General features: G+C 35.0%; 1 protein-coding gene across 7 annotated transcripts in view; it reads left to right on the top strand.

The window, feature by feature from the left end:
- Positions 1-26755, top strand: part of HERC4 (HECT and RLD domain containing E3 ubiquitin protein ligase 4) — a 137263-nt gene that overhangs the window by 42536 nt on the left and 67972 nt on the right. For all 7 annotated transcript variants that reach the window (XM_040485170.1, XM_040485169.1, XM_040485168.1 and 4 more), the window contains 2 exons: positions 7454-7584; positions 21115-21275. In XM_040485170.1, the coding sequence (XP_040341104.1) occupies positions 7454-7584; positions 21115-21275 (292 nt within the window). The remainder of the gene's footprint in view (positions 1-7453; positions 7585-21114; positions 21276-26755) is intronic.

The following is a 26755-nucleotide window of genomic DNA, read 5'->3' as shown; positions in this document are numbered from 1 at the left end:
GAAAGAATGCAGATGTCTATCAGTAGCAGCCTAGTTGAATAAACTGCGGTAACCACACAAGACTTGTAAAATAGGTGTTTAACATTTAAATTTTTTTTTTTCAACATTTATTTATTTTTGGGACAGAGAGAGACAGAGCATGAACGGGGGAGGGGCAGAGAGAGAGAGGGAGACACAGAATCGGAAACAGGCTCCAGGCTCTGAGCCATCAGCCCAGAGCCTGACGCGGGGCTCAAACCCACTGACCGCCAGATCGTGACCTGGCTGAAGTCGGACGCTTAACCGACTGCGCCACCCAGGCGCCCCGGTGATTAACATTTAAACATGTAAACATGACTTGTAAAATAGAATAAGGAAGGTCTCTGTATTATGCTGTGGAATATCTTCAGCATGTATTGTTAAGTAAAAAGAGGAAGGTACAGAATAATTGCCTTTTGTATAAGCAGGGATAAAAGATGAACATGTTATATGTTACTTACATTTTTAAAAATGTAATAGCTAGATCAAATGTACCTTGCCTTATCATTTTGACTTTACAACTTAGAAACTTACATATAATTAAAAAGCAAACATATGTTTTTAAGCAATTGCTAACAATTGAAAATTAAAAAATAGTGGCACTACTACAAAAGGAGAATTCTTTTAAGTCCTTTTACAGTGCAGTGTTTTGTTTCATATCACTAGTGGGAAATAGCCTGAATATAAACCGAATTGCCACAAAAATTTTAAACTGCATTCTGTAGTCTTCCTGTTAGTAGTAAAATTGATAGTATTATTTTCAATATATTACATACAGGATAAGAAAAAGCAAATAAGTACTTTACTGTTACTGGAAACTATGGTTTTCAGCTTAAGACAAAAGAAACATAAAACAATAATAATTAAATTAAAATCTCCTGATTTTTACTTTTATTTATTTTAAAAAGTTTTTTGTTTTTTTTTTTTTTTTTACAGTTTATTTATTTTGAGAGAGAGAGCATGCGCTGGGGAGGGGCAAAGAGAGACAGAGAGCGAGAGAGAATCCCAAACAGGTTCTTTAGGGTCAGTGCAGAGACTGATGTAGGGCTCAAACTCACAAAACCTTGAGATCATGACCTGAGCCAAAATCTAGAGTTGGATGCTTAACCAACTGAGCCACCCAGGCACCCATTGTGATCTTTACTTTTAATCAGAAGTGTTAGTAGGAAGTCTTACTCTTTTTCTTCTAAAAAAATTTTTTTTTCTTCCATGACCATTGAATGGTCCTAGAAGTAATTAGCCATGTACAATGTGGAAGCAGTGAGCATCACTTGATTTAGTAGACTCAATATAAAAAATAACCAGAGCTTCTTAGAGAAGAGTCTGATTTCATATCTGGGGCAAAACAGAACAAAACAAAAAAGTGTGAGAATAGCTTTGGGTATTATGTGTTACAAAAAAGGAGACTACTAAGGTCATGTCTGTGGGACAACATCAAGGAGTTTTTCACAAAAAGAAGTAACAATGGCAATACATGGAAATATACCAAATATGTAAAAATTCATGACTTCATTATAATACTCTTCTTCAAATCAATATAAAGCAAACTTCATTGCTTATCTTTGAAAGTTGCTAGGACAACTCATTTTTCTAAAAATTCATAAATAAGGAAACATTTTTCTTGCTTCCTATTTGCAGATTATATTTCAGAATAACTTAATAGTTGGTGAATTAAGTTCTCTATAGAAGAATTCCAACTAATCTAAGAGAAATAATAAGATTAGAAAATTTCCATTTTATACTCCCTAATAATGAATTGAGGCAAAGATCAAAATGTTAAACTTAATGTGGATGGATTAGGCTGTGAAACTTGTTAACTTGCTTATTTTTAACATTATCAACCAGACATTTGCTTTGTCGTGATGAAATAAAATAATCAGGAAAACTTAAACATGGCATCAATATCAGATAATAATTAAAATTGAAGAGGTCAATTCTTGAAGAGGATATAACAACTGTACCCATGTATGTACCCAATACAAAAGCATCTAAATAATATTATGCAAATATTAACAGAGCTAGAGGCAGAAATAAACAGTAGTAATAGTAGGGGACTCTAGCACTCTACTTTCAACAATAGGTAGGTCATCCATACAGAAAATCAGTAAGGAAATATTGGACTTGTATTACACTTATACCAAATGCACTAACATACAGAGCACCCCATCCAACAACAGCAGAATACACATTCTTCTGAAGTGCACAATAGAATATTCTGCAGGAGAGATTGTATGTTAGATCACAAAACAAGTCTTAACAAATTTAAAAAGAATTGAAACGATATCGAGTATCTTTTTCAGCCACAATGGTATGAAATGGTATGAGTCAATAATGGGAGGAGAGCTAGAACATTTGCAGGTATGTGGAAATTAGCACACTCCTGAACAGTCACTAGGTCGAAAAATAAATAAAAGGGAAGTAAAATATCTTGAGACAAGTGAAAATGGAAACAACATACCAAAACTTATGGGATGCAGCAAAAACAGCTCTGAGGGAGATAGATAAAAATAAGCTATGTCACCATAAATCCAGTAAAGTGTTTATAACATAAACAGCTACATTAAGAAAAAGATCTCAAAACAGCATTTATACTTCAAGGAACTGGTGGAGGTGGGGGGAGGGCAGGGAAACCAAAGTTAGCAGAAGGAAGAAAATAACAGGTCAGAGCAGAAATAAAGACTAAAAAAACCAGTAAAGATAACCAAAACTAAGAACTCTTTTCCTGAAAAGTTAAAAAAAGTAATCGATAGATGTTTAGGTAAACACTGTCAGAAATGAAGAGACATTACAACCCATACTTCACAAATAAAAGGACTATAAGAAACTATGAACAATTATATGCCAACAAATTAGATAACATAAATGAAATGGATAAATTCCTGGAAACATTCAAACTACCAAGAGTGAATCATGAAGAAATAGAAAAATCTAAACAGACTTTTAACAGGTAAGGGGAGTGAATCATTAATCAGAAATCTCCCAACAAAGAAAAACCCAGGATTAGATGACTTCACTGGTGAATTTTACCATTTAATAATTACTGCCAGTCCATCTCAAACTCTTTGGAAAAATAGACATTTTTAAATGCATTTTATGAGGCCACCATTATGTTAATACCAAAGCCACACAAAGACAACATAAGACAATAAAATTACAGGCTACTTATCCCTAACAGACATAGGTGTAAAACTCAACAAAATATGAGCAAACCAAATTTAACAGCACATGAAAATGATCATATACCATGATCAAGTGGGATTTATCCCTGGGATGCAAAAATGTTTCAACATCTGCAAATCAGTCAACACCACATTAATAGAATGAAGATTAAAAGTCATATAAACATCCTGATGTAGGAAAATCATTTGGCAAATTTCAACATCTTTTCATGATAAAAATTCTCAGTATAGAAGGAATATACCTCAATATAATAAAGACCATAAATAACAAGCCCACAGCAAACATATTTAGTGGTGAAAAGGTGAAAGTTTTTCCTGTAAGATCAAGAATAAGATAGAAGATGCCTACCTTTGTCACTTCTACTCTAGTACTGAATCCTAGCCAAAGCAGTTTTAGTAAAGAAAGAAATGAGGTGCTCAAACTAGAGAGGAAAAAGTAAAATTGTCTCTGTTTGCACATGACATATATATAGAGAACCCTAAAGACTCTACCAAAAGTCTATTTGAAAAAAAAATTTTTTTTAAGGTTTATTTATTTTTGAGACAGAGACAGAGCATGAACGGGGGAGGGGCAGAGAGAGAGGGAGACACAGAATCGGAAACAGGCTTCAGGCTCTGAGCCATCAGCCCAGAGCCTGATGCGGGGCTCGAACTCACAGACGGCGAGATCGTGACCCGGGCTGAAGTTGGACGCTTAACCGACTGAGCCACCCAGGCGCCCCCCAAAAGTCTATTTGAACTAATACATGAATTCAGTAACGTTGCAGGAAACAAAGTCAACATACAAAAATCAATTGCATCTCTATATGCTAAGAACAAACTCTGAAAGAAAAATTAAGAAAGCATTCCCATGTACAATATCATTAAAAACAATAAAATACTTTGGAATATGGGGTGTCTGGGTGGCTACGTCAGTTAAAGCATCCAACTTCAACTCAGGTCATGGTCTCACAGTTTGTGAGTTCAAGCCCTGTGCCGAGCTTTGTGCTGACAGCTCGGAACCTGGAACCTGCTTTGGATTCTGTGTCTTCCTCTCCCTTTGCTCCTCTCCCACTTGTGCTCTGTCTCTCTCTCTCAAAAATAAACATTAAAAAAAAAGGGGGGGGAATAAATTTAACCAAAGAGTGAAAGACCTGTATACTGAAAACTATATATGACATCAGTGAAAGAAATTGAAGACATAAGATAAATAGATACCACATGTTCTTAGATTAGAAGAATTAATATTGTTAAAATGTCCAAACTACTGAAATTGACCTACAGATTCAGAGTAACCCCTATCAAAAGTCCAATGGCATTTTTCATAGAAATAGAGCAGGCAATCTTGAAATTCATACGGGACCAAAAAAGACCAGGAATAGCCAAAGCAATATGGAGAAAGAACAGCAAAGCTCGAGCATTGTCCTTCCTGATTTCAACTGTAGTGATCAAAACAGTATACAACTTTATAAAAACAGACACATAGACCAAACAGATAGCCCAGAAATAAAACCACATATATATAGTTAACTAATCATTGACAAGGGACCAACAACACACAGTGGGACAGGTTGGCTTCTTCAGTAAATGGTGCTTGAAAATTATCCATATGTAAAAAAATGAAATTGGATGTCTGTTTTTACCACTCATAAAACAACTCAAAGTGGATTAAAGATCTAGTAAAACCTGAAACTAAAACTTGTAAAAGAAAACATGGGATGAAAAACCCTTTGACATTGGTCAAAACACAAGCAACAATAGCAAAAATAAATAGGTGGGACTACAAACTAAAAAAGTTTCGGCTCCACAGAGGACACCACTGAAGTGAAAAGGCAGTCTATGAAATGAGAGAAAATATTAGCAGACCATTTATCTGACAAGGGGGTAATATTCAAAATATAAAAGGAACTCCTATAACTCAATGGCTAAAAAACAGTCTATTTTAAAAACGAACAAAGGAGCTGAATAGATACTTTTCCAAAAAATATATACAAAGGTTATCTGGATGGTTCAGTAGGTTTACCTGCCAGCTCTTGATTTCAGCTCAGGTTAAAAATCTCACAGTTTGTGGGATTGGGTCCCTTGTCTGGCTCTGTGCTGACAGTGTGGATCCTGCATGGGATTCTCTCTCTTTCCCTCTTTCTCTGCCCTTCCCCTGCTCGTGCACACGCTCTTTCCTTTGTCTCAAAATAAATAAAGTTAAAAAAAACACACACACACACACACACACAAATAGCCAAACAGGTACAAGAAAAGGTGCTTAATGTTAACATCACAATCATCAGAGAAATGCAAATCAAAACCACAATGAGATAACACCTCACACCTGTTAGGGTTACTCTTATCAAAAACCAAAGGACAAGTATTGGTGAGGGTGTTAAGAAAGGGGAACCCTTGTTTTCACTGCTGGTGGGAATGTAAACTGGTGCAAATGGAAAACAGTATGGAGGTTCCTCAAAAAATTACAAATAGTGGGGCACCTGGGTGGCTCAGTCGGTGGGTGTCTGACCCTTGATCTCCACTTGGGTGTTGATCTCAGGGTCATGAGTTCAACCTCCACATTGGACTCTGCTGGGCATGAAGCCTACTTTAAAAAAAGAAAAAAAAAACAGGAAAGAAAAAAAATTACAAATAGAATTATATGCCCCAGCAAATTCCACTTCTGGGTGCATATCTGAAGGAAATAAAAAGAGGTTCTTGAAGAGATAACTGCACTCCCATGTTTATTGTAGCAGTTTTTCACAATAGCCAAGAAACCTAAGTGTCCATTACCAGGTAGATGGATAAAGAAAATGTGATTTATACATATATGTGTACACACATATACACACTGGAATAATATTCAGCCACAAAAAAAGAGGGAAATCATTTCCAACAACATAGATGAATCTGGAGGGCATTATGCTAAGTGAAATAAGCCAAAGATAAATATTATGTATCATTTATATGGAAAATCTTTAAAAAGAAAAAGTCAAATCTGTAGAAATGGAGAGTAGAATGTTTGCCGGGGGCTGGTGGGGTGTAAAGAAATGGGAAATTGGTCAAGGATATAAACTTTCTGTTATAAGATGAGTAAGTTTTAAAGATCTGATATATAGCATTGTGACTGTAGTTAACAAAACTGTATTCTGTACCTGAAATTTCCAGGAGAGTAGATCTGAAGCATTCTTATAAAAAAAAAAAAAATATGTGAGGTGTTGATGTGTTAATTAACTTCTTTGTGGTAGTCATTTCACAATGTATGTATATGTCAAATCCCATTGTACACTTTATATACAATTTTATTTGGCAATTCAGTTATACCTAAATAAAACTGGGGAAAATGATACCAGTTACAAAAAACCATAAGAAGTAAAAACACTTTTGCTGTTTCTATCAAGAAATTAATACTAATTTTGTAAATGTGATAATAGTATTACTGTATTGTATGTTTTTATATGTTAGAGGTTTGTGCCATTGAAGATACATACATATTTATAGGTGAGATGATTTGATGACCACAGTTTGCTTTAAAGTACTCCAGTACTTTTTAGGGTGCCTGAGTGGCTCAGTAGGTTATTTCAACAAATACTTTGGAAAAGTTTTTGGAGATTTGTGACAATTTGAAAAAACTCCCAGGTAAACTGTGTAGCCTTTCTTTTATGCCAAAAAAAAAAAAAAAAAAGGTGGTTATTGTTTATGTTATCAGTAAGGCTTTCAGTCAGAAATAGGCTATTAGTTTTTAGGTAATCAAAAGTTGTATGCGGATTTTTGACTGCAGAAGGTGTTGACATCCCTAACCCCTGCACTGTTTAGGGGTCAACTGTATATTGTAGCAACTATGTGTTAAAAATAGGTATATTTGTGCATTCTGGTTTACTTATACTCTTTCAGCTTTTATGTTAAAAGCATAACCAGTTTGAAAACTGAAGATGATACCATTTTTTGGTTTTGTGATATTTTATAGTTATGTACTTGGGATTCAGTAAATATAATGGTAGTGAAAGGCAATGCAAAAAATGATTAGTATCTCTTTAATGGTGGCTCTAACTAAGTATAATGAGAACACATTTAAGTACTTCTAAAATATGTGAAAATAACCTCAACCTGGAACTTAGTTTTAAAACATTTTACCTTGAAAGGTCAGCTATCATCTGTTAGATTGTGGAGACAATAGAAAAGAAAAATTGACTCCATATATTAAAGATTAACTTATTTTCTTAAATTATTTTCTTTCATCAGGCTTTCTAATGATGAAGAGTTTTGTCTTTTTTTTTTTTTTTTTTTTTTTTTTTAAGGAAGGTGGAGTGTTTACTTTTGGAGCTGGAGGGTATGGTCAGTTGGGTCATAACTCTACCAGTCATGAAATAAATCCAAGGAAAGTTTTTGAACTTATGGGAAGCATTGTCACTCAGATTGCTTGTGGAAGGTAAGTTATTGTATACGAGTATTTTAGTCTCTATAATTCAGTTACTTAAAATTTTTTCTAACAGTCCAGAGGTCTTTTATTTATTTATTTTTTTAATGTTTATTTATTTATTTTGGGGGAGAAAGGGGAGAGGGAAGGGGAACGTGTGTGGGGGAAGGGCAGAGAGAGGGAGAGAGAATCCCAAACAGGATCTGTGCTGTCAATGCATGATCTCCTGACCTGGGACAAGTCAAGAGTGACACTTAACCAATTGAGCCACCCAGGCACCCCTAGAGGTCTTTTGTTTTTTTACACCTTCTTGGCCATGAATTTATAGGGAGTGAGTTCTAGTAGCTGAAGCTTCTTTCCGTTGGTTCTCACAAACTGTATTTCTCTGGTTGGAGCATGCTGGCACTTCAGTTGAACTCAAGTACTTTTTTCTTTGGCTTCCTTTTTTAATCATTTCCCTTCACATGTTTGAGGAAGCTCTATCTTGGCTGTCAGTACTTAATGTTTTCAGTATGCACAATAATTTTCTAGGCAAGAAGAATCTTGTCTTTGTTTATTTACAGCAATGCCACCAGCATGCTGGGTATCATCATAGACTTCCAGTTTTGCCTTGGTAACATTTGTCCAGCATTCCTTTTTGAATAGTGCCCATCCCCTCTATGTCTATGGTATAACCTTTCTTGTGGATTTGCGTGTATGTGGTCAAAGTACCAATTCCATGTTTGCTAAAAGGCCTAAAGAACATATAGGGGTGTCTCTCCTTTTTCCCTTTGTGTTGGTCATTTTGCAAATTACTAGAAGATGGCAGTTCCTAGCTGAAAGTAGGTATTTTTTTTAATGAGTTGTTTAGCATTCTAGGAATCTAAGATAAAAACATTCTTCCTTAAATGCCTGATTTGCTGGTGAGGAGTAATAGTAACAGGAGAAACATCATTTATACTTACTATTTTACTTTTCTCTATTCGAAAAAGATTTATCTGGGGCAAGATATTAATAATATATATGTGACATTGTATTTATTGTATGTAGCATCATACTTGAGGGTGAAGTATAGGTCATCTTTTTTTTCTTTTTCTTTTCCACCTTTTTAAATTTAAACAGTGAGGAAATTGAGCAGTTAATTAACACCTGAGAGTAGTTATTGCTGAAAGTTGAATTGGAATACTGATTTCCTGATTCCCAATTCTTGGGAGTAAGTACAAGAGTCACAGCTTTGAAATTGAGCTTCACCTTTGGTGCATTAAATTAGGTAGACTCCCAAAAAGCAAAATATACTTTGTTTGACTAACTCAGCTTGATTTTTGCCTCATAGCTACCATATAAATATATATATCCATATAAAATATAGTTCAGTCTTGCCAACTGTTAGCTTCAAATACATGAAATCACACTGTAGGTAGTCTTTGGTAGCTTTTTTTTTTTTAACAGGCATTTATTTGTGTGCTTCCAGTTTTTGGCAATTACAAATAATGTTGCTTTGAACATTTGTTATATGATATATATATAAACCTTTATATTTCTAAGTATATACCTAAAATGGGATTGCTGGGTCATAGAAGATATTTAACTTGAATTTTGCAGGTTAATGTCACCCTGTTTACCAGAATTTACATTCTACATTTATGTGTCCTTGTCCCCATTTGGCATTGTCAGACTTTGAAACTTTTGCTAATCTCTTGGATATATAGTGTTACTTAATCATGATTTTAGGGGTGCCTGGGTGGCATAGTCAGTTAAGCATCTGTCTCGATTTCGGCTCAGGTCATGATCTCATGGTTCATGGGTACACATTGGGCTGTGCGCAGAGTAGAGTCAGCTTGAGATTCTCTTTCTCTCTTGGCCCCTGCTTGCATGCTTTCTCTCTCTCACACAAAATAAATAAATAAACCTTTTAAAACATCATGACTTTAATTTGCATTTCCATGATTTGATATGGATTGGATTGAATCTGTAGATCACTTTGGGAAGTATTGATATTTTAACATTAAGTTTTCCAATCCATGAACATGAAATGTCTTTCCATTTATGTCTTTAATTTCTTTCAGTAAGTTTTATAGTTTTCATCCTATATCTTTTACCTTTTTGTTCAATTTCTAAATATCTCATTCTTTTTGATACTATTGTAAACGGCATTGTTTTTTAAATTTCTTTTTCGATTGTTCATTATTAATGTATAGAAATACAATTGATTTTTGCATTTTGATTTTGTATCCTGCTGTTTTGGTGATTTTTGTTTCTTTTTTTTGTTTTGTTTTTTAGTTCTGATAGATTTTTGGTGGAGTCTCTAAGGTTTTCAACATATAAGATCATATCATCTGTACACAGAGATAATTTTACTACTTTCTCAACTTAGGTGGCTTTTATTTCTTTTTCTTGCTAAAACTTCCAGTACTATGTTGTTGAATAGTATTCAAAGTAGACATCCTTGCCTTGTTCCTGATCTTAGAGGAAACTTTCAGTTTGTCACCATTGAGTATGATGTTTATTGTGGGTTTTTCATAGATGGCTTTTATTATGTTGAGGTAATGTTCTTCTATTCTTAGTTTTTGAGTATTTCAAAAAAGGGTGTTGAATTTTGTTGATTTTTTTTCTGTATCAGTTGAAATGATAATAATGGGTTTTTTTCTTCATTGCCTTAATATTATAAATTACTTTGATCAGTTTGCATATGTTGAACCATCCCTGCATTCCAGGAATGAATCCCATGTGCCTTTGCTGTACAGTTTTTTAATATACTACTGGATTCTGTTTGCTAATATTGTATTGAGAATTTTTGCATCACTGTCCATAAGGGATAATGGTCTGTAGTTTTCTTGTAGAGTCCTTGTCTGACTTTGATATCAGGACAGTGTTGGCCTCATGGAATGAGTTAGAAAGTTACACCTCTTCCAAGTTTTTTGGAAAACTCTGAATAGGATTGGATTTAGTTCTTTTAATGTTTGGTAGAAGTCACCAATGAAACTATTTAATGTAGGGCTTTTCTTTGCTGGGAGATTTTTTTTTATCAATTTAGTCGTTTTACTGTTCATAGATCTTTTCTGTTTTCCTATTTTTCGTGATGTAGTACTAGTAAATTTTGTATTTCTAAGATTTTGTGTATTTTATCTAAATCATCTAATTTTTGGCAAATAATTGCTTATATACTCTTCTTATGATCCTTTTTATTTTGGCAGCATTAATAGTAGGGCCCCTACTTTTACTTCTGATTTTAGTAATTTCTTTCTTTTCTTTTTTCTTAGTCAAGTTAAAGTTCTGTCAGTTTTGTTGATCTTTGTAAAACCAGCTTTTAGTTCACTGACTTTTGCTATTTTTGTATTCTCTATTTCATTTATCTCAGCTCTAATTTTTCTTCTGCTAGCTTTGTGTTTAAAGTTGTAAAGTTGGGTTGTTCACATGAGATCTTTCTTGTTTTTAAATGTAAATTTCCCCCTTATCACTACTTTCCCTTCATCTCTTGTTTTGATATATTGTGTTTTCATTTTCATTTATCTCTTACGTCTTTCTGATTTGTCTGTGATTTCTTTGATTCATAGGTCATTTAAAAGTGTGTTGTTGAATTTCCACAGATTTGTGAATTTTGTAATTTCCTAATGTTACTGATTTCTAATGTTATCCCATTGTGTTCAGAGAAGATACTTTATATGGTGTCTGTCTTTTAAAATCTATTGAGACTTACTTTCTGGCCTACCATATGGTCTAATGTGGATAGTGTCCCATGTCCTTTGAGAAGAATGTGTATATTATTGTTGTTGAATAGTGTGTCCTATTAGATCTAGTTGACTTATTGTTCAAATTCTCTTTTTCCTTACTTCTGTGTGGTTATTCTGTTTTTGAGAGTAAGGTCATTAAAGTCTCTAACCATTATTGCAGAATAATTTCTCCCTTCAGTTCTTTCAGTTTTTGTTTTATATATTTTGATGGTCTTTTATTAGATGTGTAAATGATTTTAATTGTTACTTTTGCTGTATTGAACCTTTTGTTGAAATATAATGTCCTTTGTCTCTTGTAACCTTTTTTGATTTAAAGTCTGTTTTGTCCGCTAATTGTATGGCCATTTTACTCTCTTTTGGTTATTGGCATGGAATATCTTTTTTCATCTTTTCACTTTTTGGTCTTTTTTTTTTTTTTTTTTTTTTTTTAATACCATTCTGCCAGTCTCTGTGTTTTGAGTGCGCAACTTAACCCATTTACATTTAAAGGTAATTATGAGATGTAGGGACTTCTGTCATTTTGTTATTTTCTTTCTGTATGTCTTCTACTTTTTTGTTCTTCATTTCCTGGATTTACTGTCTCTTTTTGTTGTTTGTTGTTGTTGTTGTTGTTGTTGTTGTTGTTGTTTTAGTGAAATGTTTTAATTCTCTTCTCATGTCCTTTTCTGTATATTCTGTAGCTACTTTCTTTGTGGTTACCATGGTGATTACATTTAAGATCCTGAAGTTATAACACTAATTCACATTAATACTGGGTTAACTTCAACAACATACAAAAACTCTGTTCCTGTATGGCTCTACTGCCACCCCCTTTCAGTTATTGTTTTCACAAAATAACTTATTTATACTGTGTGTCACAGTCATACCATCTGTGAATCAGTTTAGCTTTATTTCTTCATTTCTAATACTTACGGTTAACATATCTCTTGTCCTAGTCTGGTGTCCTGTCTGGGACACCAGGTTGATGTTCACTAGAAGTGCTAAAGATCAAGGCATGTTGTCCTATGTTCTGTCTGTGAGCAAACCTTCAGTATTTCACAATTAAGTATCATGTTTGCCATAAGTTTACTGTAGATAACCTATATCACATTAAGGAATTTTTCTTTTTTCATAGTTAAAAGGATTATTTATTTATTTTTAATGAGTGGCTGTTAAGTATTTGTTGGTCTTTCTGGATCTATTGAAATGATTTATGATTTTTCTTCTTTAATCTGTTAAAATGGTGAACTATATGAATGGATTTTAGTAAATAAAAACAGCTTTACTTTTCTGTAGTAGCTCCAGTTTAATCATCTATGTTACCATTTTGTATAGTGCTGCATTTGGTTTGCTAATATTTTAAAAATATTACTTGTATTTATGTTTATCCCTGAGCTTGGTTTATAATTTTCTGTTACTTTTTGTTTTGTGGGGTTTTTGTTTTTTGTTTTTTTTTTTTTTTTAATTTAGTTAACATAGAGTGCAGTATTGGTTTCAGGAGTAGAATTCAGTGATTCATCACTTAAATACAATAACCAGTGCTCATCACAAGTGCCCTCCTTAATACCCATCACTCATCTAGCCCATCTCTCACCCACTTCCCTCTATCAACCCTCAATTTGTTCTCTATTGTTAAGAGTCTCTTGTGGTTTATTTCCCTCTCTCCTTTTCCCTCCTCCTTTTCATATGTTTATCTGTTTCTTAAATGCCACATATGAATGAAATTATATGGTATTTGTCTCTCTGACTTATTTTGCTTGGCATAATACATTCTAGCTCCATTGATGTCATTGCAAATGGCAAGATTTCGTTCTTTTTGATGGCTGAGTAATATTCCATTGTGTATATGTACTACTTTTTTATCCATTCGTCAGTTGATGGACATTTGGGCTCTCTCCACAGTTTGGCTATTGTTGATAATGCTGTAAATATCAGGGTGTATGTACCCCTTTGAATTTGTGTTTTTGTACCTCGGGGTAAATACTGAATAGTGTAATTGCTAGATCTTAGGGTAGTTTTATTTTCAGTGTTTTGAGGAACCTCCATACTGTTCTCCAGAGTGGCTGCACCAGTTCTCATTCCCACCAACAGTGCGAAAGGAACGTTTCTCTTTTCTCTGCATCCTCGCCAACACCTGTTGTTTCTCGTGTTGTTAATTTTAGCCATTCTGACAGGTGCAATGTGGTATCTCATTGTGGTTTTACTTTGTTATTTTCCTGATGATGAATCGTGTTGAGCATCTTTTCATGTGTGTTAGTCAACTGGATGTCTTCTTTGGAAAAGTATCTATTCATGTCTTCTGCCCATTTCTTAACTGGGCTATTTGGTTTTTGGCTGTTTAGTTTGATAAGTTCTTTATAGATTTTGAATACTAACCCTTTATCCAATATGTCATTTGTAAATATCTTCCCCCATTCCATAGGCTGCCTTTTAGTTTTGTTAATTGTTTGCTGTGCAGAAGCTTTTTATCTTGATGAAGTCCCAGTAGTTCACATTTGTTGTTATTTTTGCCAGGTTTTATTATTAAGGTTATGCTAGTCTAATAATATATATTGGGGATTATACCCTTGTTTTCTCTTTATTTGAAAGACAACCACTTTAGAAGTTAGTAGACCTTGTCATTTAAAGCCATCTGGGCTTGGTATTTTCTTTTTTGGAATTTTAAAAACATTCTTCAGTTTCTTTATAAGGTAGCTTTAAAATTTTTTCTTGTCAGTTATTTGTAATTTAGATTTTTCTATGAATTTTTCCATTTTTGTTTAAATTGTAAACATGTGAATGTAAAATTTCAGTATCTATATTAGCCTATTGCTATACAAACAACATGCCAGTGACCTATAAAAATAAATGTTTATTTCTTACTCTGTGGATCATCTGAGATGGTTCTTTCTCAGGCTATGGGTCACCTGGAGTGGCTCTTATTTTTGCTGCAAGTTGGGACAGCTGTTTCAAGATGTATGACCATTAGGGAGACTTCGTTCAGTCTGCAGCTGAGCAGGGATGGCTTTGTTACAGGTCTCATTTCAGGCCAGAGAACAGTGGCTACCTCTGGGTATTTTATTTTCTTTGGGAGTAGCACCTGTATGTGTACTTCTCAAGCTTCTGCTTCAGAAATCCTGTTGACCAAAAACAAATTACATGACCAAGAGTAAGGTTAAGGTAGGGGGAATGCATGGTGCTTATCTACCATCAGGCTGTAACAAGACTGTGCATGTTTAATACTACAGGATAGTAAAGAGGTGGAATTATATTTTCAGTAGACTACAGTATTATCTTAAAAAAATTTTTTTATGTTTGTATGATCTATAGTGATCTCTTGTTTTTTTCCTGTTTTGATGTTGGTAAATTTTCCTTTCTTTCCTGATCTTTTTTTTTAAACCTCCATTTCTAGAGGTTTATCAATTTATTAATCTTTTCACAGAACCAACTTTTTTTCTTTACGATCCATATTTTGTGTATATTTTTCATTTCATACATTTCAGTCTTTAGTTCATTCAGTGGTGGGATGCAGTGTTCTGTATATGCCCATTATATAGTTTTTATTTTTAGTTTTTTAAATGTTTATTTTTGAGAGAGAGTGAGCGAGCAGGGGAGGGGCAGATAGAGAGGGAGAGAAAGAGAATCCCAAGTGGGCTCTGCTCTTTCAGTACAGAGCCTGACGCTGGGCTTGAACTCATGAACTGAGAGATCATGACCTGAGCTGAAATCAAGAGTCAGATGCTTAACCGACTGAGCCACTCAGGTGTCTCAATTATGTAAAGTTTTTCTAACAATGTTCAGATCTTCTGTGTGGCATTTTTGTTTGTTGGCTTGTTTTGCTTGACCATTTTTTAATTAGTTACTGAAGAAGAAATATTACAGTGTTCTACACTGTTTGACAGTTTTTGCTTTTGAGTCCATCTTAAGTGCATAAAATTCCAATTTTATCTCTTCTTGGTGAATTGAAATTTTTATCATTGTGATTGTGACCTCTAGACCACTTTTTAATGATACTTTTTAAAATTTATTTTGAGAGAGAGTGCACATAGAGAGAAGTGGGGGAGGGGCAGTTCGAGAAGGAGAGAGAATCCAAAGTAAGCTCTATGCTTAGCTCTGAGCCCATCGTGGGGCCTGATCATGACTTGAGCAGATATCAAGAGTAGGTTGCTTAACAGACTGAGCCACCCAGGACCCCTGGGTCTCTTTTTATCTGATGTTAATAGGGCTACTCCTACTTATATATTTTTTCGTATATTGTATGTTATATTCATTCTTTACATATTTTTCATTTATAAATCTTTTACCTTGTCTTTTGGCGGGTTTTGGATGACTATCATGTAAACAGCATTAAGTTAGATCTTTAAAAATTTAGTATGGTAGTTTTGCTATTGGCGACAACATGAATGGATCTAGAGGGTATAATGCTAAGTAAAATAAGTCAGAGAAAAACAAATATGATTGCACTCATATGTTAAGAAACAAAAGGGGTGCCTGGGTGGCTCAGTTGGTTAAGTGTCCCAACTCCTGATTTTGGCTCAGGTCATGATCTCACTGTTCATGGGATTGAGGCCTGCATTGGGCTCTGTGCTGACGGCACAGAGCCTGCCTGGGATTTTCTCATTCAGTATTACACTGAATGCTAATTATATTCAAATTAAATAAAAGAATCCACTTTGGCAATCTTTGTCTTTAAATTGACCATTTTGTCAGTTTTGTAATTACGAATACATTTGTATTTAATCCTGCCATAGTTAATTTTATATTGTCTTTGTCATCTATTGTATAATGTGTTGTATTGTATTTATTTTTGTTTTGTTTTATTATTAGAGCAAGTGCTCATGATTAGGGGAGAGGGGCAGAGGGAGAGAGAGAGAGAGAGAGAGAGAGAGAGAGAGAATCCTAAACAGGCTTCACACTCCATGTGGAGCTCAGTGCTGCGCACAATCCCACCACCCTGGGATCATAACCTTAGCTGAAATCAGGAGTTGGACACTCAACCAATTGAGCCACTCATGTGCCCTACTATCTATCTTTAAATATTTTATTTTTTTCTTCTCTAATTTTCTTTTCTTTGGATTGATAGTTTTTTAAGTGTGTGTAATTCCCTTTTCTTGTTTGGAAACTATACCTTGTTTTTTAGTTGTTACTTTAAACATAAATGGAAACAACATTTATCTTTAATTTATATTAATAAATAACTTTTTCTTTTTGTGGCATTATGAGGACCTCTCATTTACCTTTCCCAACTTTTCATTCTCTATATTTTAAACTTCACAAAAACATTGTTTCATATAGTCAGTGTACATTTAGAAATGCCTATATTTACTACCTTTTTTTTCTGCTCTTCATATTTTCCAGTTCCTTTGGTCTGAACATCCTCTGGAATTTTCTTTGAATAGATCTGAACACTCTTTTATCTATCTAAAAATGTTTTATTTCACTTTAATTCTTTTTATTTTTTTATTTTTAATGTTTGTTTATTTTTGAGAGAGATAGAGAGAGACAGAGTGTGAGTGGGAGAGGGGCAGAGAGAGAGGGAGACACAGAATCTGAAGCAGGCTCCAGTCTCCAAGCTGTTAGCACAGAGCCTAATGCAGGGCTTGAACTCACAAACTGTGACATCATGACCTGAGCCGAAGTCAGACACTCAACTGACTGAGCCACCCAGGCCTCCCATATTTCACTTTAATTCTTTAATGATGTTGGCGATGATGGAATTCTAGCTTGGTAATTACTTTCAGTGCTTTGAAGATACCATTCTATTGTCTTTTGGCTTTGCTTATTGAGAAGCCAGCTATTAGTATGTTGCTCCTTTGAAGGTATTATGTTTCTTTTTTTTTAAATTTTAAATGTTTATTTATTTTTGAGAGATGGAGAGACAGCATGAGTAGGGGAGGGGCAGAGAAAGAGGAAGACACAGAATCCAAAGTAGGCTCCAGTCTCTGAGCTGTCAGCACAGAGCCCGATGCGGGTCTCGAACTCATGAACTATGAGATGGTGACCTGAGCCGAAGTCGGACGCTTAACCGACTGAGCCGCCCAGGAGCCTCTGTTGTGTTTCTTTTTAAATCTTTTTCCAGTTTTGCTTTCATTTTTCAGGGTCTGATTTCCTCATTTTCCTATGGGGCTTCTTGAGTCTGGAATAATACCTTTGATCAGTTATGGGGGATTCAAAGCTATTATCTGTTTAGACATAGCTTCTCCTTTCTTCATGGAACTCTGATTGGATGTATATTGAATCTTCATACTCTGCCTTGTAGCTTTATTCTTTATTTTCCACATTTTTGACCCTCTTTGCTGCTTTCCTGATTGTTTTTATTATTTATATTTCAGCCCATTATTCTTATGCTGTATCTATTTTTCATTAAATCTGTCGTTCAAGATCTTGATTTCAGTTATTTTGGATTTTTTAGTTCTAGTATTCTTACAGGTTCTTTTTAAAATCTGAATTTTTTTTTCTTTAGTGTTTCCAGTTGTCCATTTTCAAGTTTGGCTTTTATTTCTTGGACACTAAAAAATTATTAAACATGGTTGTTCTAGATTCTTGTGTTTGATAATTCCAACGTCTGAAATCTTTAGGATCTATTTCTGTTTCTTTTTTCTGTTAAATTTTGTTCATGGTGCCCTGTTTCTTTGTATGCCCAGTTTTGTGTGCTTGGTTATATATTTGAAAAATTATGGGAATGATTTGATAAAGCCTTCCTTTCCTTTTCCAATGTATGAATTAGACTTTATCATAAAAAGTAAATCAAAACTCAACATATATATGAGCCAGGAGTGCTTATTATCAAACCTTATTTGTACTGCTGAAGTTATACATGAATATATGTTGCCTGAAGTTTAGAGAGTTCATCTATTCTTGTTTATCTTCATGCATAATCCATTAAAAGACTATAAAACAATATTTTAAAATAATGTTATCTAATTTTGTAATTGTTAACAGGTAAGATTATTTGAATAGTTACTTTCAGTTTTGTGAACTCAATTCTTTCTAGAAATTTAATATGTTTATTGTGTTGGGGAAGAATTTTCAGTTATATATTGATTGAGATACAAAGACTTACCTATGTGGGGAATGTAGGTAGGCATATGGTATCCTGACCAGTTTGACTTCCAGGTAGTTGGTACAATAAGATGTATTAATTTCCTTATCGAATAATTGTCAAAAGCCTCCTGAAGGAAGCAGATGAGAAACATAAGAAATGTGAATCCATCAAGGAGATGATCCAAAAACAAAAGGTTCAAATTCCAGTGGTATAATATTATAATGTTTTTGAGCTATTATATCAAATCTAGAATTTAGGATTATTATGTTTATTTAGTAACCCTCAATTCTGACTTCATGCTGTTATCTTTTGGAGAGTTTTTAGAAATGTATATTGTTGGGGCACCTGGATGGCTCAGTTGGGTAAGCATCTGACTTCAGCTCAGGTTACTATCTCATGGTTCTTGAGTTCAAGCCCCACTTCTCTCTCTCTCTCCTAATCACCCCCCTCTCCGCCCCTCATGGGATATTTTCTCTCTCTCTCTCTCTCTCTCTCTCTCTCTCTCTCTCTCTCTCTGCCCCTTGCTCACTTGCCCCCCCCCCCCCCAAAGAAATGTATATTGTTGCCTAGCGTAATCCCTAGGTGATTCCATTATGCAGCTAGGTTTAAGAACCACTACTTTAGTAGACCATTTTGAGGAGGACTTTAATGAACCAGGATTGCAGTAATTTTTAAGCTGTATGTTCCTTTGAGATGTCACAGTCCTAAAAGAGGCAGACTGGGCAATGTGAAACCCTTTGACTGTAGCAGTTAATCTATTTTATATGCTAGGATTCCATTTAACATTTCATTTGTTAAAAGAGTACCCTTGATTAAAAAATTTTGATTGCCCTTGCCTCAAAGGTAAAATGGTTGTTAGATTCTACTTAGTTTTTCAGTAATATGATAGACTAGATAACTTGAAAGCCCTTTCGAATCAAAAAACCTTTTAAATAACGCCACAGGGCAAAAACAAATCTAGAAACCATAGCTGTTTGTTTGAACTGACTTTGGAGGTGCCCTGAAAGAATTTGCAAATGTAGGTAATATATTAGCTTATATTGCTAAAAAAAGCACCCCAAAACTCAGTGGCTTAAAACAGTTTTTTACTTTGCTAATAGTTCTTTGGTTCAGTAATTTGAGTTAGGCTCAGCTGGCCAGTTCTCATCTTAGCTGGACTCAGTTCATCAGCTGGTTATCTGGCTAGGGTTTGGGTAGTTGGCATGGCCTTAGCTGGGACAGCTTGTTTCTGGCCCAGGTTGTATGTCATTCTTCAAACACTTATTTTGGGTTAGTCTCCTGATAGTAGAACAGGGTTCCTAAAGAGAGAGGGAGAAAGAATTCAAAGCCACTTGTAAGGCATAATATCAGATTTAAGACATGGAGAAATAGATTCCGCATCTTGGTGGGAATAGCCACAGAAGTCATATTATAAGCATAATGGGTATAGGGAGAGGAATACTTTTGGCTTTTTTGATAAACAGTATACCATAGAGGGCAAAGGAGTTTGGGACAGGAGATGAGGCCTAAGAGCTGATAGAAGCATTAGTGAAGCCTTAGTGAGGCCTGAGAAACCATGTCCTCCCAATAAAACCACATCGTGGAAAGAATTCACAATGAAATATTCCCTTGCTTATAAGGAGACTTTTCTGTCCTTGGTCTCGTTTCTGATTTGAATCTCCTCTGAGAATTTGTAATCACAGGGTTGCCATAAGGTGGGTTTGGGGCTTGTCAAAGTAGTCCTGGGTTGGTGTGTATGTATTAAGTTTCACAATGTATAACAGTTTTTAAATGAAATAACAGGCTGGCATATTTGAGAGGGGAAGGAACTTCAGAAATGAGATAAGACATAGTCATTGAAACTTAAAATTCAGTGAGTAATTAAAACAGCAGGTTGGACACACTGCTAAAGAGAAAAGTAGTGATTTGAAAAACAGATCCAGAGAAATTACTCACAAGGGGCATGGATATAAAAGAGAGATTAAGAGACTGGTAGGATATATTGGGAAGGTGCAACATTTATGTAACACTATCAAGGAGAAAATAATTGAATAAATGTGAGACAAACAATATTTATAGAAAAGATACTTAAGAATTTGCCAGACATGATGGAAGCCATAAAACAAGTTGAGGAACGCAAGGCCTGAGCTGGATTATCCTCTTTAACCCATTCCTGAATGCACAGTGGTAAAACATCAGGTTCACTGAGTAATGGGTTTTCTTCAGCATCAGATCTTCAGTTTCCAAGGTTTGCTTCCCCTCTGCCACTTCCAAAGGAGTCTGGGTGCATATGTATATGTAAGGTCACTTTATTTAGAAGAGAAAGGAAGCTTTGTTTTATTATTTTATTACACACACACACACACACACACACACACACACACACACACACACACACCAATCAGAAGATTGGTAGTGGATTACTTGCCCGTTTCTTATTGTAAAATTTTTGATTGGTGCCCTGGTAGTGGACCCTCATAGAAAAGCTTCAGGCTAGAATGTTACAGGGAAGGGAAGGGGAGAACTTAACTTGGACATCCTAGTTAGATGCTACCTCTTGTGCTGAATCATCTTTTATAAGGGATTCTAGTATAGATCTGGCCTTTTTAAATTTGGACATTTGTGGAAATTTTCTGGGTCATGTTAATGCAGCCTACATGTGTGGTACAGAATTCATTGAATATACAGTAAGACTTTTAATATTATGTACAGACAATTTAAGAAGTATAATAGTTTTGTTAATGTATTTTTAAAAAGAAAAATCATCAGTTAATATTTGTTAAGCTTTTCTAAATGTAAATTGTTTGGAAGGTAACATTAAGTCTGAGATTTTCTATCATTTTACTCTAGGCAGCACACTTCTGCTTTTGTTCCTTCATCAGGACGAATCTATTCTTTTGGACTTGGTGGTAACGGGCAGCTGGGAACTGGTTCAACAAGCAACAGGAAAAGTCCTTTCACTGTGAAAGGAAATTGGTTCCCTTATAATGGGCAGTGTCCACCAGATATTGGTAAGTTCTGTTATTTTAAAGCTTTGCTATACACATTAAAGTTATTTGTTAAAATGCTGCTCTTAAATGATGAAGTTTTCTACATTTGAATGAAAGAATTGTAAGATACATTGTTTAATGAAAATAGCAAGATATAGAACAGTGTACATATTTGCTTAGTTTGTTTATACTTGCTTATGTATGCATAAGGAAACTCATGGTAAATAAAGTAGTAAAAGTGGTTTCAGAGGGCTAGGCATGTGGGAATTGGGTGGTGGCTGGATGCCGGTGGGAAGGGGTGTTTTTTTTATTTTTAATTGTGGCAGAATAGGCATTATTCAAAATTTATGAATTTAGCCATTTAAGATGTACAGTTCAGTAGTGTTCAGTACATTAACATTGTTGTGCAACCGGTCTCCAGAACTCTTTTCATCTTGCAAAATTAGAACTCTGTATTCATTAAACAGCAAGTCTGCATTTACTCCCCCCGATAGCTGGCAGACACTGTTCTGCATTTTGTCTCTGTCTATTTGACTTGACTCTGGGTACATCATGTAAGTGGAATCACACTATTTGTCTTTTTGTGACTGGCTATTTCATAAACTTAGCATAATGTCATTAAAGTTTATCCATGTTGTAGCATGTGTCAGAATTTCCTTCCTTTTTAAGGCTGAATAACATTTTATTGTACATATGTACCACATTTTGTTTATCTGTTCACCTGTTGATAGACACTTGGATTATTTCTGCCTTTTGTTACTATTGTGAATCATGCCACTGTAAACATGGGTGTACAAATATCTCTTGAAGATTCTTTCAATTTATTTTGGACTTTAAAATATATAATATTTCCTGTTTTTTTGAAATTTGGATCATATGAATATATTACCTATTCAAAGTATTAAAATTTTGAAATTTGCAGGGTGCCTGGGTGTCTCAGTCAGTTAAATGTCTGACTTCAGCTCAAGTCATGATCTTGCGGTCCGTGAGTTCAATCCCTGTGTTGGGTTCTGTTGCTGACAGCTCAGAGTCTGGAGCCTGCATCACATTCTGTGCCTCCCTCTCCCTCTGCCCCTCGCCCACTCACACTCTTGTCTCTCAAAAATGAATAAATGTTAAAAAATATATATATAAGATTTTTAAATTTGCTTCTGTATCCCTATGGCTTTAACCAAGTCTTTGATTTATTTTTATTTTCTATTATTTTTTTTAGTGGACCTGGTTATTTTTTCATTGGTGTTAATTTATTTGCTAAAGAGTTTGAAATATTTGAATTAATTTTTTTAATGTTTATTTTTGAGAGAGAGAGACAGAGACCGAGCACAAGCAAGGGAGGGACAGAGAGAGAGGGAGACCCAGAATCCGAAGCAGGCTCTAGGCTCCGAGCTGTCAGCACAGAGCCTGACACGGGGCTGGAACTCATGAACTGCGAGATCATGACCTGAGCTGAAGTCGGATGCTTAACCGACTGAGCCACCCAGGTGCCTGTAAAATGTGCTTTTTTAAAATAGATACATTTCCTTTACTATCCTAAACTGTTTCTCAGAATTTTGTTCTTGTTCATTTTATCTGTCTGATTTTCTTTGGGATTTTTCTTAGAGTTGTAAGACTTGTGTCTCTCAATATTTTATTCAGCGATGAGCATACTGTAAAGGTTGATATTTGAAAAGGTCCATAACTTTTTATGAGTGGCCTTGAAGATTCTTTTTTATGTATTTATTTTTTAGTAACTAAAAGGCTATCAGTTACACTTTCATTTAGCAAAGGTCAGGATATCATACTATTTTTTCTTGTTTTTGTTTGATTTTGTATTTAGTATATGGCTTCATTTTCTTCTAGTTACTCTTAGGTTTAGGACGTGCATTTATTTTAGTAATACTGTTCTTGTGTCCTTAGTGGCATGTTAGTTTTATTATATCAGTTTCTTACCCAAAAGGCACTGTTAATAACATAATAAAGAGATTATTTAATTTAAAGCAGCATGGATATTGTAAGGAAATCATGTATTTGTAAAGTTTAGTCACTTAGGGATGCATTTTGTTATCTTTGAAACTGTGTACCTTGAGATTATTTGCATTCAAATGGGAAAGGAAATGGAATTTTAAAATTACTTGTTTTGCTTCGTTTCATCAAAACATCGTTGATTGACCGTAGACAAAAGGTACAAAGAGCTCAGGTGTCCCATCAACAGATGAATGGATGAAAAAAATGTGGTGTATGTATATAATTGAATATTAGCCATGAAAAGGAATGGAATTTTGATACATGCTACAACATGGAAGAGTCTTGCAAATATTATGCTCACTCAAAAGAGCCAGACACAGAAGGACAATATATCAAGTGACACCTCTTAAATGAGGTACCTACAACAATAGTCAAAGGTATAGAGACAGAAAGTAGAATTGTGGTTACCGGGGACTGGGGGGAGGGGAGAACAAGGAGTTGTTTGAAGAGTGCAGAGTTCCTGTTTGGGTTGATAAAAACTTTATGGAAATGAATAATGGTGATAGTTACTTTTTGAATGTATTTAATGCCACTGAATTGTACATTTTAAACAGTTAAAATGGTAAATTTGATGTACATTTTATCACAAATTATATGTATGTATTGTATATAATATATATAATGGTTGATAATTATTTTGTAATGTACTAAAGTTGTGTAGGATAAAAACTAGTTAAATGTGAATTTAATTTTCTCAGCCCCTCCAGAGGTGAAGCCCATGGCCCCCACCTAAATCACATTGTTAGCATAAACTATCTAATGGGACCTTAAGATCACAGGTAAACAACAACATTGTTAACAGAATATTCCAGACTTGGAACTTGGTATAGGCCAGGGAAGATCTTTCTTTAGAATGTATATAGTTTGGACAACTACATTAATTTCCTAGGGCTGCTGTAACAAAATATCACAAACTGGATATCTTGAACAACACAAATTTATTGACTCAGTTCTGGAGGCTAGCAGTCCAAGATAAACATGTCAGGGTTAATTTCTTCTGAGTGCTGTAAAGGAGACTGTGTTCCATGTGTCTCTCCTGACTTGTGGTGGTTTGCTGCAATCTTTGGCATTTCTTGGCTAGTAGTAGATACCCGCCTTCATCTTCACATGGTGTTCTCTCTCCATGTGGATCTGTGTCCACATTTTCTCCTTTTGTAAGGACATCAGTCATTTTGTATTAGGGGCTCACCATACATAGAATGACCTTGACTTAGCTTATTACATCTGCAACGATCCTGTTTCTGAACAAGTCACATCCTGAGGTGCTTCGGTTTAGGACTTCAACATGTGAATTTTGAGGAGACAAATTCAACCCATGACAATATCCCAAACCTGAGAAGTTTTAATCCTTTACTTCACTGGCTTTATTATAGGCTTTGGTTCCATAACTGCAGCCAGCCTTTGTTCCTTAAAACGAGTTGTCATACCTAAAATCCAGTTCTCAAATATGTTCTTCAGATAAGTACTTGGTTGCATAGTTGATTTATTCAATCAATTATGAAAGAGGTACAAACTATAAGAAGGGGAACAGATTCTTACTGAACCTATATAAATAACTGTATTACTGTTTATTTTATTTTTGAGAGAGAGAGAGATAGAGAGCATGATCAGGGGAGGGACATAGACAGAGGGAGACACAGATTCCGAAGCAGGCTCCAGACTCTGAACTGTCAGCAAAGAGCTGGACGCAGGGCTCGACTCATAAACTGTGAGATCATGACCTGATGCTTAACCGACTGAGCCACCCGGACGCCCTATTACTATTAAAAAAAAAGGAGAACTAGTAAGAGTTTGAATTCTCATTGAATTCTGGGGGTCAGTGTGTGTGTGTGTGTGTTTGTGTGTGTATAAATACATATATATATGTATGTATTATATATGTATTTATATAATATGTATTTATATAATAAAAATATATAAAATTTAATAAATATATATTATATATGTATTTTTATAATATATATGTATTTATATATATATATGTATTTATATATATAACTCTTATTTTGAGAGAAAGAGAGAGTGCACTAGTGGGGAGGAGCAGAAAGAGAATGGGGGAGAGAGAATCCCAAACATGCTCCGTACTGTTAGCATGGAGTCTGATACAGGACTTGAACTCACGAACATTTAACCAACTGAGCCACCCAGGCACCCCAAGAATCAGATAATAATTTTTTTAATTGACATATATTAATTTCAGGTATAAAACATAACGATTTAGTATTGTATATATTGCAAAATGTAATTAAAATCTCACCATAGCTACAAAATTATTTTTCTTATGATCAGAACTTGCAAGATTTACTCTCTAACAACTTTCACATATGTAATAGATTATTATTAATTATAGTCACCATGCTGTACATTACATCTCCATGACTTACTTATTTTATATATGGAAATTTGTATCTTTTGATGCACTTCACCCATTTTGTCCACCCTCCCACCCCCCTTACTTCTGGCAGCCACCAATCTGTTCCCTATATATATGAGCTTTTTTGTTTTTTTAAGACTCCACATAGAAGTAAGTGAGATCATAGGGTGTTTGCCTTTCTCTGACTTATTTCACTTAGCCTAATACCCTCAAGGTTCATCCTTGTTGTAACAAATGTCAAGATTTCCTTCTTTTTTATGACTGAATAATATTCCATTGTGTGTGTGGGGTGGGGGGGGAGAGAAAGGAAGGGAGGGAGGGAGGGAGGAAGGAAGGAAGGAAGGAAGGAAGGAAGGAAGACATTTTCTTCATCCATTCATCTGTCAGTGGGCACTTAGGTTGCTTCCATGTCTTGGCTATTATAAATAATCCTGCAGTGAACATGGGGGCATATGTATCTTCTCAAGTTCGTTTTTTCATTTCTTTGGATAAATACACAGAATTGGAATTGCTGGATTGTCACAGACTATGAGTCTGGAGTTCTCTCTTGTCCAGCAAGAGAGCAGATGCAGAATTGGATATGACAGAGGCTAATGTCCAGGAGGAGACCAGAGCCCCAAGCAGGGGTTTTGTCTCTTTTATTGAGCTCTCAAGATCTTACACACGTGGTGAACATGAAGAAAACAATCAGATGGTAATTGTTAACATGTGTGTGTAAGAAGCAAAGGATCTGGGGGGCAAGTGGGGTTTGTGATCAAAGCACAATAGTATATTAGTGCCAGATGGAAATTAATTTCCTGAAGTGATATAACAAGTTGCTCATGATCCCATTATAATATCTCGCTGGCTAACTTTGGGTGTTTTGCCCCATGGTGGCGGCTTTCCGCCCAAAGCTTTTTTCTGACCCATTTATGTCAGAAGGAAGTCTTGAACCTATTTCCCCACACTGGATCGTATGGTAGTTCTATTTTTAACTTTTTGAGTTGTTTGTTTAAGTAGGCTCTGCACCCACTGTGGGACTTGAACTCATGACTTTGGGATCAAGAGTCGAGGCTGACTGAGCCAGCCAGGCACCCCTCTATTTTCTACTTTTTCGAGAGACCTTCATAAAGTTTTTTTATAG

This window comes from Herpailurus yagouaroundi, unplaced genomic scaffold (genome assembly GCF_014898765.1).
Source record: "Herpailurus yagouaroundi ecotype Mexico unplaced genomic scaffold, PumYag 163, whole genome shotgun sequence".
NCBI classification, from domain to species: domain Eukaryota; kingdom Metazoa; phylum Chordata; class Mammalia; order Carnivora; family Felidae; genus Herpailurus; species Herpailurus yagouaroundi.
The sequence above is the reverse complement of the archived record's forward strand: the minus strand, read 5'-3'. Positions and strand labels throughout refer to the sequence as shown.